We start from the raw sequence: 14,374 nt of genomic DNA on the forward strand, positions 1-14,374 counted from the left end.
TACATATTACTTTTTGTCTAACATAATTGCCGGTGGGAGCCAAAATTTTCTTCCGGACAATCGCTCTTTTCAGCGCCTCCTATTCGAAAATATAATTATTATAATTGAACAATTACAGTATGTATAATAGTCGCACAATTTCACTAGTTATTATACTTATTATATCACATTATTGCATGAATAAACAAAATAACTCAAATCTAAAGCCGCCATTTTCTCCTGCGATAGTATAGTAGAAGGCTAGTTATTTTATATTAATTTTAATTTGGAGTAATATCTTTCCGCAATAAATTCGCGGAAAATTAAACGAAATAAAAGCAGATATAGATCTACTGAGGGTGCATGCATCGTAAAACACTAAAGAAATAATGAAACTGAAACTGATGTATTTGCTTAACATATTTTTCAATTCGAAGAGTCTGAACTAATTTTCTCAAAAGTTATAAAAAATTTACATCCTTAGCAAAAACTATACTTATAATTAGAAAAAAAAAAAAAAACTGTTTGGCCTGAGGTAAATTTTTTATCTGCAATGTGGCCCGACTATCAAAATATTGCCCCACCCCTGCTCTAGACCATTAGTTTAGGAAGGAAAAAAAATTGTATTTTCATGTTCTGTTACACGCTGCTTCATTAAAGGACTTTGAAATTTTCTCGCTTTGGATACAAAGGATATTGGTGAGATTTGGTATTATGTTAGCGTTCTAACTGTTTTGGTACAATCATTTGACCTATTTCTGCCGCGACGCCGTCACGCGCTCTGATACGAAGGGCCAATCTGTACAACAGAGATTACGATCTCTTGTCTCTGGATCGGTGCGTCACACACGTCGTGATGTCTACACTGGGTATAGGCACTATTTGGTAACGTGACGAGGAGGCGCTCTAAAAGATTTGGATGAACTGGCTGTTAGTAAATCCTACCACTCCTGGCTGAGCCTCTGGTCACCCATCCGTTCACTTGTCCTGGTGAAACTGGGAAGTCCTTCCACCAGTAATCCTTCCTTCCTAAAACAAAGGATGAACTGTGTGAATGAGGATATGCGTGAGAAAGTCGTGAGTGCAGAGATTACCTATGATTGGTCTAGATAGAAAAAGACATATTGCAACAACCCCACTGAGGGATAAGGGCAAGATGTTTTTTTTTATTATTGCTTAGATGGGTGGACGAGCTCACAGCCGACCTGGTGTTCAGTGGTTACTGGAGCCCATAGACATCTACAACGTAAATGCCGCCACCCACCTTGAGATATGAGTTCTAAAGTCTCAGTTTTTACAGTACAACGGCTGCCCCGCCCCTCAAACCGAAACGCATTACTGCTTCACGGCAGAAACAGGTAGGGTGGTGGTACCTACCCGTGCGGACTCACAAGAGGTCCTATCACCAGCAAATAAATGAAGGCTGTCCCCTTTGAATACTCAGTGTATCTCAAAGTGGCTCTCAAGCTGGTCATATAGAGACATCCGCTATTGTCGTTAACGCATTGGTTCGATTCCCTTGCAGTCGTCGTGCGGACTGGACCCGCCGCAAACGTATGACAGCAGCGAGCCGCTTGAGCGTTCCAAGCCGGACAAGGATTCGAACGAGACCTTCATAAGGCCCATCGAGCCCACTCATAGGGACAAACTGCCTAACATCCCCGTAATACTCGAGAAAAATAACTCGGAAACCTTGAAATACAAAATGAACGAAGAGATCATCGTTTACGCGAACTATTTGGACAGCAAAGCGAACGCCAGCGACGTCAGCTCGAAGAGATACAAAAGGGACGCCGAAGAGATGCGGAGTAGCTCCGAAGAGATAAACTACGGCGAACCCGACAAAGAGATCGGACCCGGTAAATATTGTGCCTTTGATTGTTTAGACTAAATTGTCATATTAAGATTACTAGTTAATGACCGAGCTTTACTCGGTTTTTTTGTTGTTGTTGAGAAATTGTGTTTTTCAGAAATTATATTTAAATACGAATTACATATTGATAAAATGATGAAATATGAATAATATTTTTCGATCTTACCGACAGAATAATAAAAAATATGAACTGGTTATTTAGAGAAAAAAATCAAAATTATCGATAAAGTTGATTATTGATAAGATAAGATAATAAGATGTTGTATGTGATGGGAACAGCTGACGGATTACGTAGAGATTCGTGACTTATCCCACCGTGACGGGGCAAAGCAAAGCCGCCGTCGCCCGATACATGACTTGTCGGATCCCCCGGATTCACTCTCGGTGCTTTTAGGATCCTCAAACACTGATCACCGTCCTCGTCGAGCGAACTAACCCACAGACACAGCTCACTGAGTTTCTCGCCGGATCTTCTCAGTGGTTAGCAAATTTTCTCAGGTGAAGCCCCTGAGCTTACCTACCCGTCCGCTGGAATAGCCTCTTAGGCTACCAGCGAATAGATAGAGGAAAAAGAAGATTCGTGAAGGCAAATGCAATGCGCACTTAAATAGGTCTGAGTAAAATCTAACTGATTTCTTACTGTTTGTTTGTTTTTGTTAATCAAACGGTTTCAAGTCGGTGAAATAGATTTTCGAAGATTCAAGTCACATAGATATATAGACGAGCTCACGGCTCACCTTATGTTAAGTGGCTACTGGAGTCCATAGACATCTACAACGTAAATGCTGCTACCCACCTTGAGATATGTGCTCTATTCTCAGTATTGTTACAACAACTGCCCCACCCTTTAAACCGAACCGCATTACTGCTTCACGGCTGCAATAGGCAGGGTGGTGGTACCTACCCGTGCGGACTCACAAGACGTCCATCAGAATGAAATAGCTTCGTAGTGAGTCAACCCACTGACACCCCAGTCCCATCAGTATATAATGACAGTGTCCGTCGTTGCAGACTGCGACACGGTCCGCGTGGGCATCCGGTCGGAACAGACGAGGAACATGTCGCTGTTTACGGAGACTGTGTGCGCCGCCAGCACGCACAACTACACGTACGCGGTGCCGCTGTCGCACTGTCTGCACCACACGCACGTCGACCTCACGTTCCTGTAAGTATGTCCCCCCCCCTCCCCCCGCCCGCCAGCAAGTGGCTGCTCCACGGATATAACTTGCAAACTTTGTTACAATCCATCGTGGAAGTCAGGACCATGAGTGCCCTACGTGTTTCATTAAACCATCGGCCCGTCCAGTCATGACTGGTCACCATTGCTGCCCCCTTTTGCATTACTCACCGGGACATCTATTATGAATTTCTTAATGACAATTATTACAATTAATTGACAAATGTTCACGATTGACTTCCACGGTGAAGGAATAATATCGTGCAATAAAAAGCCTGCAAAATTATAATTTACGTAATTACGGCCGCCCCGCCTATTTCTGCTGTGAAGCAGTAATGCGTTCCGGTTTAAAGGGCGCGGCAGCCGTTGTAATTATACTTGAGATTTTAGAACAGGGGTTCCCAAACATATTTTGTGTACTGCCTGCTTTGAGAATAAATTATTTTTTAGCGCCCCCATTTTTTCACCTGAAAACCACTATAGCGAGAGCTCAGTCGGTGTCTAAGAGTCCTCCTAGATGAAATTACAAATTGCCTCCCAAGCCTCTACACAACGCCCCCATTTTTTTTCTGGATCTCTTAACGCCCCCCTTTAGGCCTGCAGCGCCCACAAGGGGGCGTTATCGCCCACCTTGGGAAAGACTGCTTTAGAATTTATATCTCAAGGTGGGTGGCGGCGCTTACGTCGTAGATGTCTATGGGCTCCAGTGACCACTTAGTTCGCGTCTGCCCTGGCACAGGTCGTCGAAGCTGAAGGAGCACCGGCTGTGCGCTGTGCATTGCAACTACGAGGACACATCGAAGCACTGCGAGCACGGGCGCGAGCTGAGCGGGCTGGCGGCGGGCGCGGGCGCGTGGGGCGTCCGGGTGCCGCTCGAGTGCAACATCGACAGGGTCATGAGGATCAGGTCCCGCTACGTGCACGGGAAGCCCGGCTTCACCAACTGGGTGCGTGTTCTAATTAGTTTCATACGCGGTTTAGATATATTAATAGAGAGATAGAGAGCGAGAGAGAGATAGAGAGCGAGCTAGAGATAGAGATAGAGAGAGAGAGATAGACAGCGAGAGAGAGATAGAGAGCGAGAGAGAGATAGACAGTGAGAGAGAGAGACATCTCATTAGCGTAATATATGTAAGTTTTAATGTTAAAGTTGTTGTCGTTTTAAACCCTGGGGCGATGTCGAAATGAATTACGCGCAATATTAATAATAAATATCACCAAAACCCAATGGCAGGATAATTGGGTTTTTTATTGCTATTGTAGACAAGCATACGATACAGCTTATGGTCAGTAATCACCGTTGCTTATGGACATCAGCAATGCCAGAGGGATAGTTAAGCCGCTACCTACTGCTTTTAGTACTCTTCACAAGCCTCGTTTGAAGAAGGACATGCAATGAGGGAGGCTCTTTCCAGAACCAGATGGTACATGGCATTTCTCAGATCTCTTTGAGACGCACTATGGATGAACTCTGCCCCGGTCTACTCTATTCTTTATCATTGTCCTTTTAAGCCGAGCAGGATACTGCCCATTCAATCAGTAAGTGCTCCAGCACCCCGTTTCCTACCTGCGGAGTATCCTTCCCAAGCCTCGTCAAGGGCCTTAACAAGTTGTGTGCGCTTAAAATATTTTTTAAAAGTGACTGTTTAAAATGTCTCATGCGCTTCTCATGTCCTATATGAGAAGCGACTATGCCCACATTTCGATGGGGTCATATTCAATAAATAAAATATTGCTAGATGGGTGGAAGAGCTCATAGCCCACCTGGTTTTAAGTGGTTACTGGAGCCCATAGACATCTACAACATAAATGCGCCACTCACCTTGAGATATAAGTTCTAAGGTCTTAAGTATAGTTACAACGGCTGCCCCACCCTTCAAACCGAAACGCGTTACTGCTTCACGGCAGAAATAGGCGGGGTAGTGGCACCTACCCGTGCGGACTCACAAGAGGTCCTACCACTAGTAATAAGGGTAATTTGCGAGGTCTATCAGTTATACCTCATACGCGCTGGCCGAAAGTCCCTCGCACTCGCAGTTACCGTGCTAAGAATCCATGACCGAAGCGACCACGGACAAGTCTAACCGGCTCCTCGTTCTTCCTCCAGGATCTGTGCGGGCCGCATCAAGACCACAAGATGCCCTTCGTCGAATTCAACATTCGCATGTACAGCGACTGCGGTAGTTAAACAATTACCATAGTCTAATAGTGAATCAACAGGCAACGTTTGGATGAAATGTCGAACTTCAATCGGAATATATAAGAATACATGCAGTGCCGTTAGCGAATTGTAACGTACAAAATTTACCCGCGCAATGTATCACAAATAAAAAATGATCTGGTGATCGGGGTCATTGGCCTCGAGGGAGTCGGGCCGTCGATTACCGTCAATGTACATTGCGGGCTCACCGAACACTTTCAACTTTAATGACGTTGAAATACGCAGAATGATCAGAAGAGACACGAAACTAACAGAGAGAAGCTCGGTTCTTTTTTTAACCGACATCTAAAAAATGAGGAGGTTCTTCGAAATTCGACTGTATTTTATTTAAAATGTTTGTTATCTGTATTAGCTTTACCGAGTTAATATTTTAAGAAAAAAAAAAATGAAATACGTACGTACACATAAAATTTGAAGCGGTCTGGAGTGAACACCGAATATTCGTATGTTTTTTAATTGCTAAATTACTTGGACGCGCTTATTATTATTTGGTCACTAAAGTCCATGGACATCAACAACGTAAATACCGGCACGCTGCTTGAGACACGAGTTCTAAGTCTCAGTTTTTCAGCACAGCTTTTTCTATATAAAGCAATCATTGATTTCAACTTAAAGCCTACTATATATACCCCGACGGTTCATCCCCGTTTCGGCACAGGGAACTGATGCGTGCAGCCCGTTTATAAATTGACGCTAGATATCGGAGTTGACATTTGACGATCAAACCGGATTTAGTATACTGTCAATACGTGACAAGCTTTTACTATGAAAGTCTTTGATCAGTGCTTATTGCGTCAGAAGTATCAAGGTCACCCAAAGAGCATTAGAGAGGGCTATGCTTGGAGGTACCCTGTGAGATTGAATCGGGAATGAGGATATTAGAAGAGATGGCGACTGAAATGACGTGACGTCGGTAGGACTGCCGGAATGTAGGTGTGGGGGATCGCTCATTATGGTGAGCCTTGGGAAGGTCTGCAGACTGATGATGAAGAAACCACATAGATACCTTTTTTTTGTGTTTTCTTTTCCTACCTATGCTGATAGCCTTGAGAGGCTATGTCAGCGTTACCGGACAAGTAGTTGAGCTCACGGGGCTCAAACCTGGCGAAGTTGCTAACCCTGGCCCTAGCAACAGCAGTGCTTCGCTGAATCTACCACCGGATCGGAAACGCGACCCACTGAGAAGATCCGGCGAGAAACTCAGTGGGCTGTGTCTGAGGGTTAATTTACTCGTCGAGTCCTTCGTCACAAGCGACGGGTTCGACGAGACCGGTAGATACTTTGATGAAAATACTCAAATATCTAATGATGAAATATCTATAACACGTTTAAAGATCTCGTCGCCAATAAGGAGTGGCATTCTCCATGAAATTCAGTTCCCAGTACATATATATTAGATTATTTAAATCTAAAAAAAAAACAAAACAAATTAAATAATATAATCACCGTTAATTTTTCTTTTTCTTATCTTGTTCACTGAGGTAATTGGCTGCTAAATCGTCTCGTAAAATTTATGGACGGTTTGAATCTAGTAATGAACCAAGTATTGAATGTTAAGTATTAGGGCAGTTTTTTTTTTATTATATTTTCCAGTCCATCTCGTTTGTAAGCTGTAGAAGTATTAGGCAAAAGATAATCTCCTTTCTGAAGATCTGATTTAGATATACATTAAGTAACTCGATACGTTATGATAAGACGGAGTCTTCCGAACTCAGTCAAATTTCGGCGAAGTGAGGAGAAGTTTGACACGAAGCGGGCAGAAGTCGTGCGAAGTTAATTTCGAGCGATTGCCTTCTTTTGCGGGAGTCGTAATCTTTTGAATTTTATAAGTTTTAATAATTAATTCTAAATTTAGTATAGGTACGTAATACATTCCCCAGTTATTTTTATGTATATTTTAATATATTTACAAAAAATGCAGCTCTCATTTTCTTTCGTTAAATTTATGTTTAAAAGTATTAATTTTAAAAATATAATTTTATTTACACGAATTGATTAAAAAAAAACAGAAATACTCAGTGATAAATAATTATCATTCGTGACCTTCGTTAATTGTTTTTTTTAAATAAGATTACTTTTAGAGAGAAAATGTAAATCTATATTTTTTTTAATGTATTATTTTAAAAGTCTTTATAAACATTCCAGTTGTTGTACTTAATTAATTGTAAGCAAGAACACGAGGATAACACATAGAAAGATAACTTTAAAAGGACCATAAGAAGGAGTGGGTATATCTTGCCGTCTCTCTCGTACCAAAATGGCGGTTCATTAGGTCGTATAGAACTACCCTCAATGCGATTTGAAAAGTGTTGTAACGCGAACATTCCCGAAGGGTATTTATTCTACATTTCATTTTACATGTCTTAATTTTGCATTAAATACGTGCGCAACAAATAGATGAATAACTCAATATCACGCCAACCGATTTCGATGATTATTGTTTTTAGTGTATATTAATTTGTTTTGGAATATCTTTTTTTTTCTATTTGAAGTCGGTTTTTGTTAAAGCATGTCTATTTACAATTATCACTCCATACTGTGACCCACTCCTTAAATTTAAATAAAATACACAACATCGATTCCCTCTGATATTTCCTAGAGTATTTAATATTTATTATTATATAATATATAGTATACATAATTTGTAGTACGTGGATGTATAGTATATATTATATTATATGTAAAATAAATTTTGCTTATGTAATTAAAGCTAGGTAATTATTGTTCAAATATTTAGTATCTCTTGCCATAAAAAAGTAGATTTACAAAAAAAAAGTTGGTGGGTTTGTTATAATTAGTATTAAAATTAAATTAATAGATTTCATCACAATATTGAAAAAATAGTTTTTTTTTAGATTTTATTTTTATTAAAAATATCTATGTGTCGAGACATTTATATTTTTAATACGCTTTCAACATACATATTATAAACTATTATTATGAATAACTTAAATTATGCATTGAAATTTGAAAAGTCAATATTTATTTAACAAATAAATTTTATTAATACTGTTTGATTATTTGCTTAGAAATGTATTATACACGTTTTTTCTTTAATTAATTAATTAACACTATAATTATTGGTAGCAAACGTTTATGGTAAAAAAAAAACTCAATTTTTAATATCGGTACGACAAAATCATCAGTAATAAGAATGTTCTGAAAATAAATTATTTATATTTAATTGTGTTTTGGTTATGTACGCGCGTGAAAAGCTTTGGCTTGAAAGCGCTAAAAATAAATAGATATCGATTGATAATAATAAGGTCCACTGTCTATAGAAAAATCATTATTTTCCTACCTATTCGTTGGTAGCTTAAGGGAATATACCAGCTACGCCCGGACAAGAAAATCATGGAAGTGATAGACAATGCATCTGAGTACACATGAGGCCGTCAGCGCAAAAGTGGCCTACGCTTATCATAGTTAGTATGGAGGTAATTAAATTTGAATTTCATGAATTTAAATTTGAGTAGGCAAAAAAACAATACGCGCAAAAATAATGTTTACAAAGCCATCTGTTATCTGTGGGTGAAACTATGGATAGGCCGGTTTTGTATCAAAATGTATTATATTTTAAATCAATTCTAACATACAAATGAGGCCGTCAGCGTAAAGGTAGCCTAAGCTTACCATAGTTAATATAGAGATCATGAGATTTCATATTAATTTTACACTGCTTCGTAGGCAAAAACAATACCCGCAAAAATAATGTTTACAAAGGCATTTGTTATCTATGGATGAAAATATGGATAGGCCGGTTTTGCATCAAAACTTCTTATCTTTTGAATAAATAGCAGTATATAAATCCGAATATGAAAATTTGTTGGCTAGGCCACTTTTGCGCTGACCGCCTCATATAAGCTTGAATATAAAAAATTGTGAGTTAGGCCACTTTTGCGCTGACGCCTTCATATATGTCGCAAGATATCAAACTTATATATCTATTATTAAAGCTCTTGAAATGATTATGTAAATCCATTCGCAAACATTTGCCATGGGAACGATAAAATGTCCAATAATGTTTTATTTTTATATAAATTTTGTTTTTATTTATTATGATTAAATTAAATACTATCGTTTATTGAATATAGTTTTAAGATATCCGTAATATTACGTGTCCACTTTGTATTGTGTAAGTTGTAATTAAATTAATAATGTAGATGTTTCATTTTTGTATTTATTTCATTCCCGAATTCCCGTTATGTATGAGTCGACTATTATCAAAGCCGGCAATGTGACTTTTGGACAATTATTGGTAAATCAGAAAAACGAATTATTGACTTTGTATTCCATTGGCAGTGACAAAACTCTTCGGAACGACATCTTTAATAAATAACAGGTTAAGTTAATACTTTATTTAATGCAGGTTTTGAACCGTATTCTTTGAAGGAGACGATTATATTCAAATCAATCTGTATTGACATATCAATAATTTTTTTTTGTCCAAATGCACAGATTGCCACCTTTGATAATAGACGACTCGTATATTGTACATCCGCAGTGCGTTTCCAGAGATCATTTTTGCCACTTACCATCCGGCTATGGAACGAGCTCCCCTCCACGTTGTTTCCCGAGCGCTATGACATGTCTTTCTTCAAACGAGGCTTGTGGAGAGTATAAAGCGGTAAGCAGCGGCTTGGCTCTGCCCCTGGCATTGCTGACGTCCATAAGCAACGGTAACCACTTACCATCAGGTGGGCCGTATGATGGTCTACCTGCTTAGGCAATAAATAAATAAAACACTTTGTTTTAATAGTACATTCGTTACACAAAACAATTGAGACATAAATCTCATGTCTCAAGGTCACCACTCGCGTTCTGATGTCCATGGACTTTTGTAACTACTTAACACCAATCGCGTCTGTTACAAGTTTGTGTGTAAACAATAAAAAAAAGAATGAATAAACAAACGTATTATTATAGCTAATAACAGTTGTTGTTACGTAAAAAACGACTTTTGTTACGCAATTTCAAGGTACGTTTTTGCGTGCACACAACTATGATCACGACACGAAATCGCATTAGAATTGTATTTCGAAACTTCCGTCTTTCGTTATTACGTCTGCGGTTTTCCATCATTTTCCTATTTCACGTCGATTACAGACGTTTCTAGACGTATTTCAATTTCTTCCTCGGAGATTAGCGTTTATAACCAAATAAAACGGACCTTTAATTACAAAGATAAATGTATTAGTGAAATGTCGCCTAAATTATTAGTGAAATGTCGTATCGTTGTATTCTTCTTCATCTTTTTCTCCACCTTATCCCACTAGGTGGGGTCGGCACAGCTAATTTTTCTCTTCCATTCTCTTCTATCAGCCGTCATCTCAACACTCACTCCTTTCTCTCTCATATCGTCATTCACACACTCCATCCATGTCTTCTTTGGTCGACCTCTTCTCCCTCTACCTTGCACTACCATTTCCATACATCTCCTAGTCACATGCATCTTCTCTCTACGCATCACATGTGCATACTACGCTAACCGTCCGCTCCTTAATTTGTTGCTTACCGGGGCCACTTTCACACTGCCTCTGATATACCTACTCATTCGCATCGTTGTATCGTCGTATCGTTGTATTCGCGGTACCGATTTTTCTAATGAAATACGTACTCAACAAATGTTCACGATTGACTTCCACGGTAAAGGAAATAACATCGTGTAATAAAAATGAAACCCGCGAAATTATAGTTTGCGTAATTACTGGTGGTAGGACGTCTTCTGAGTCCGCACGGGTAGGTACCACCGCGCTGCCTGTTTCTGCCGTGAAGCAGTAATGCATTTCGGTTTGAAGGGTGGAGCAGCCGCTATAACTATACTGAAACCTTAGAACTTATATTTCAAAGTGGCCGGCGCATTTACGTTATCGATGTCTATGGGTTCCGGTAATCACTCAACATTAGCTGGGCTGTGAGCTCGTCAACCCATCTACGCAATAAATTAATAAAATCGTCATCCCTCGATATGCTATGGAACGTACCGAATTTAAAAGGCAAAACAAGTGACATTCGCTTGCAATTCCATTTACTTTTGATGAAAAACTAATAAAAAAAATAATTTCAAAATCTGTACTCCAGTAGGCAGTGGCTTGGCTCTGCCCCTGGCATTGCTGAAGTCCATGGGCGACGGTAACCACTCACCATCAGGTGGACCGTATGCCCGTCTGCCTACAATGGCAATAAAAAAAAAAAAAAAATAAAAAAAAAAAAACGAAAACTGATTAAACAAGATTTAGGCGTCAAAATACTTGTAAACTTAAGTCAGTATAAACGATGAATTCTTTGTAAGGCACCCAGACTACGTCCGAAATATATAGACCTTTATGTACCAGGTCCCAGATCCAGCGGTAGCCTCAAGAAACGCTGGTTAGATGTGGTGTAAAGGCGGATATGGAGGATCACCTCACGGATGGCGAAGACCAGGCACAGTTGAGGAGTTTAAGCAGGAGAACGAACCCTGGCAGTAGAACTGGAAAAAGCAAGAAAGAAGAAGAAAAAGGATGCGACTATTGAAAAATCTGTTATATTTAAATACAAGCGGAATCGTTTAAGTACTCTGCAAGTTAAGCGTCTGATCAGACTCGACGTTGTATCGCTCAAACCGGTCCACAACCTTAACGCAAAACATTCTTAAGTTAAAGCCGAGTTCACATTGTAACGCGCAAATTATTAATATACTTAAATTCGGTTCACGAAAAATTGATTACTAAATATTTCGATGCTAAAAGGAAACAGAATTTGTCGTGTGTCTGTATATTGAAAAAAGTAATAAAAATCGTATAATTAGGTACCTAAAGTAGGGCAATAGAACACACAGGCCAGATGGTTTTAGAATTAATTTCTGTTCGTCTGTTTGTTTGTCCGTTGGTGATACTGAATTTTGTGTACATTTTAATGATATTAATAGGTTTTGTTTTGTTCAAACATGATTTGGCAAGAATTTCGGAACTGACTTTTCCTGTATTAGTTTTTTTTTTTTTTTATTGCTTAGCTGTGTGGACGAGCTCACAGCCCACCTGATGTTAAGTGGTTACTGGAGCCCATAGACATCTACAACGTAAATGCGCCACACACCTTGAGATATAGTTCTAAGGTCTCAGTATAGTCACAACGGCTGCCCCACCCTTCAAACCGAAACGCATTACTGCTTCACGGCAGAAATAGGCGGGGCGGTGGTACCTACCCGTGCGGACTCACAAGAGGTCCTACCACCAGTAATTACGCAAATTATAATTTTGCGGGTTTCATTTTTATTACACGATGTTATTCCTTCACCGTGGAAGTCAATCGTGAACATTTGTTGAGTACGTATTTCATTAGAAAAATTGGTACCCGCCTGCGGGATTCGAACACCGGTGCATCGTGTTGAACACGAATGCACCGGACGTCTTATCCGTTAGGCCACGACGACCACAAGTTGTCCCAATGTGAATAATATTCCTCTTTGCGTCGTGGATCCTCAATGCAGAGGGTCGTGAGGTCGAGAGGTCGTCTGTGGGATTTCAGGATCTTCTGGCGAACTTCGCGGCACGTCGATCTGTCCTCGCCGTGGACCGCCCCACATGCGGATGTGTTAAGTACTCTATTGATTTGGTTAAATACTGACAAAAGAAATAATATTATTAATAATACTGTTACGCGTTGGGGTTCGAGATAAATAAAATTACACCAAAGTACAACTAAAAACGGTATTCAACACTTAGAACACTTAAAACAGTTCACAAACACTTTAAAATTCTCGATTCGTTTCTTCCGCCTCGCTTCAGGTGATCCGTTCGCTGTTTCGCTTCAAGTAGTTCCGATTATTGACTGACATCGTGCAATCTCTGCAACGCTTTTATAGCCGATACAACATCCCTAGAATTATCGAGAATATTCCACACATCTCCAGTATTGTGCTTCCTCTATCTAACATTAGATGGCGTTGTACTTCTCGAGTGTTCTATATGCTACTAGATCCTTCGATATTCGTTCGACTATTCAGTGATGGATGGCGTTACTCTTACCGGCGTAACAATACCGAAAATTAATCTGTCCGCTACGTACAAACCATAGAACCGGATTCCATTGTTGAGGACTATCTACTCCTACGCGAATTGAAGTGTAGCTTAAACAGGTGATACTGCGACTGGAAAGCTATTCTAAAGTAAATCGATCAATCTTCACCCACAAAATCCATTGTAATTAACGCTGAAAGATTTCAGTAACAATACATTAAACTTAATTAACGCTGAAAGATTTCAGTAACAATACATTAAACTTATTTAGATAATTTGGACGAAATCCCAAATCTGTCATTGTCTAACTTGCTTTGAAGATGTTGTGAATAAATGGGTAAGAGAATCAGGTGTTAGAGATGTTGCGACCATATAGCATGTGTCAAAATTTCAACTACGACTGATGGAAGGGCTAATCATAGAACCGCATAATAATTTAATGACAAAACATGTCTGGTGTATCGTTTAATAAAAAAAAATGGCGACAGTTATGCGTGATGAAACTGATAATAAAAATCGTGTGTTAAAATATAAAAATTTGATGATTTGATGACACGCAATGTAACGCAAAAAGATCACGGGATTCCGGGTCTCGTTCCCACAATCGGTCATCGGTAATTAGTCTGAAATGTTATGCAAAATGTTTTTTTTTTTGGTAAATTTTTTCTTCACGAATGAAGTCTTACTGGTGGCCCGGGGGCTTTTCCAATTTCACAAAGACAGATGAACGAGCGATTTGCTAACAGTTGCCCGAGCGCCTTTGGAGTAGACCTAACAACTCAAGGGCAGCTGCTTCGCGACTGAATCTACTACCAGATCGGAATCGCGACGCACTAAAAAGAACCGGCGAGAAACTTGGCGGGCTAATGCATGGATTAGGTAGCAAGTCGAGCTCTTTGCCGAGTTCGACGATTACGATTACCAGACTCCCTAAGCCTGCTCCTAGTTTTAAAGCTGAAAGCGTCTTGTGCCGAGGTTAATGGAACTGATGGATTAGACGGATTGGTAAAGACGTGAAATAAATATGTATTTGCGCTTCGATTTTCCCGCCACCCATTTTTAAAATGTTTTTAAATATTTGCGACTCCCAATTCCTGCGATTGTCAGGGCATAAAGCGTTGGTA

The 14,374-nt window shown here is 39.7% G+C and overlaps 1 protein-coding gene across 4 annotated transcripts in view; it reads left to right on the forward strand.

Moving 5' to 3' along the window:
* LOC114244115 (uncharacterized) overlaps positions 1–9,421 on the forward strand; it is a 63,132-nt gene extending 53,711 nt beyond the window's left edge. For all 4 annotated transcript variants that reach the window (XM_089737472.1, XM_089737471.1, XM_089737469.1 and 1 more), the window contains exons 17-20: positions 1,505–1,838; positions 2,864–3,017; positions 3,769–3,976; positions 5,137–9,421. In XM_089737472.1, the coding sequence (XP_089593598.1) occupies positions 1,505–1,838; positions 2,864–3,017; positions 3,769–3,976; positions 5,137–5,217 (777 nt within the window). In that variant the 3' untranslated portion in view covers positions 5,218–9,421. The remainder of the gene's footprint in view (positions 1–1,504; positions 1,839–2,863; positions 3,018–3,768; positions 3,977–5,136) is intronic.
* The last annotated feature ends 4,953 nt before the right edge of the window (positions 9,422–14,374 follow it).

Source organism: Bombyx mandarina, chromosome 23, assembly GCF_030267445.1.
Source record: "Bombyx mandarina strain Sakado chromosome 23, ASM3026744v2".
NCBI lineage: Eukaryota > Metazoa > Arthropoda > Insecta > Lepidoptera > Bombycidae > Bombyx > Bombyx mandarina.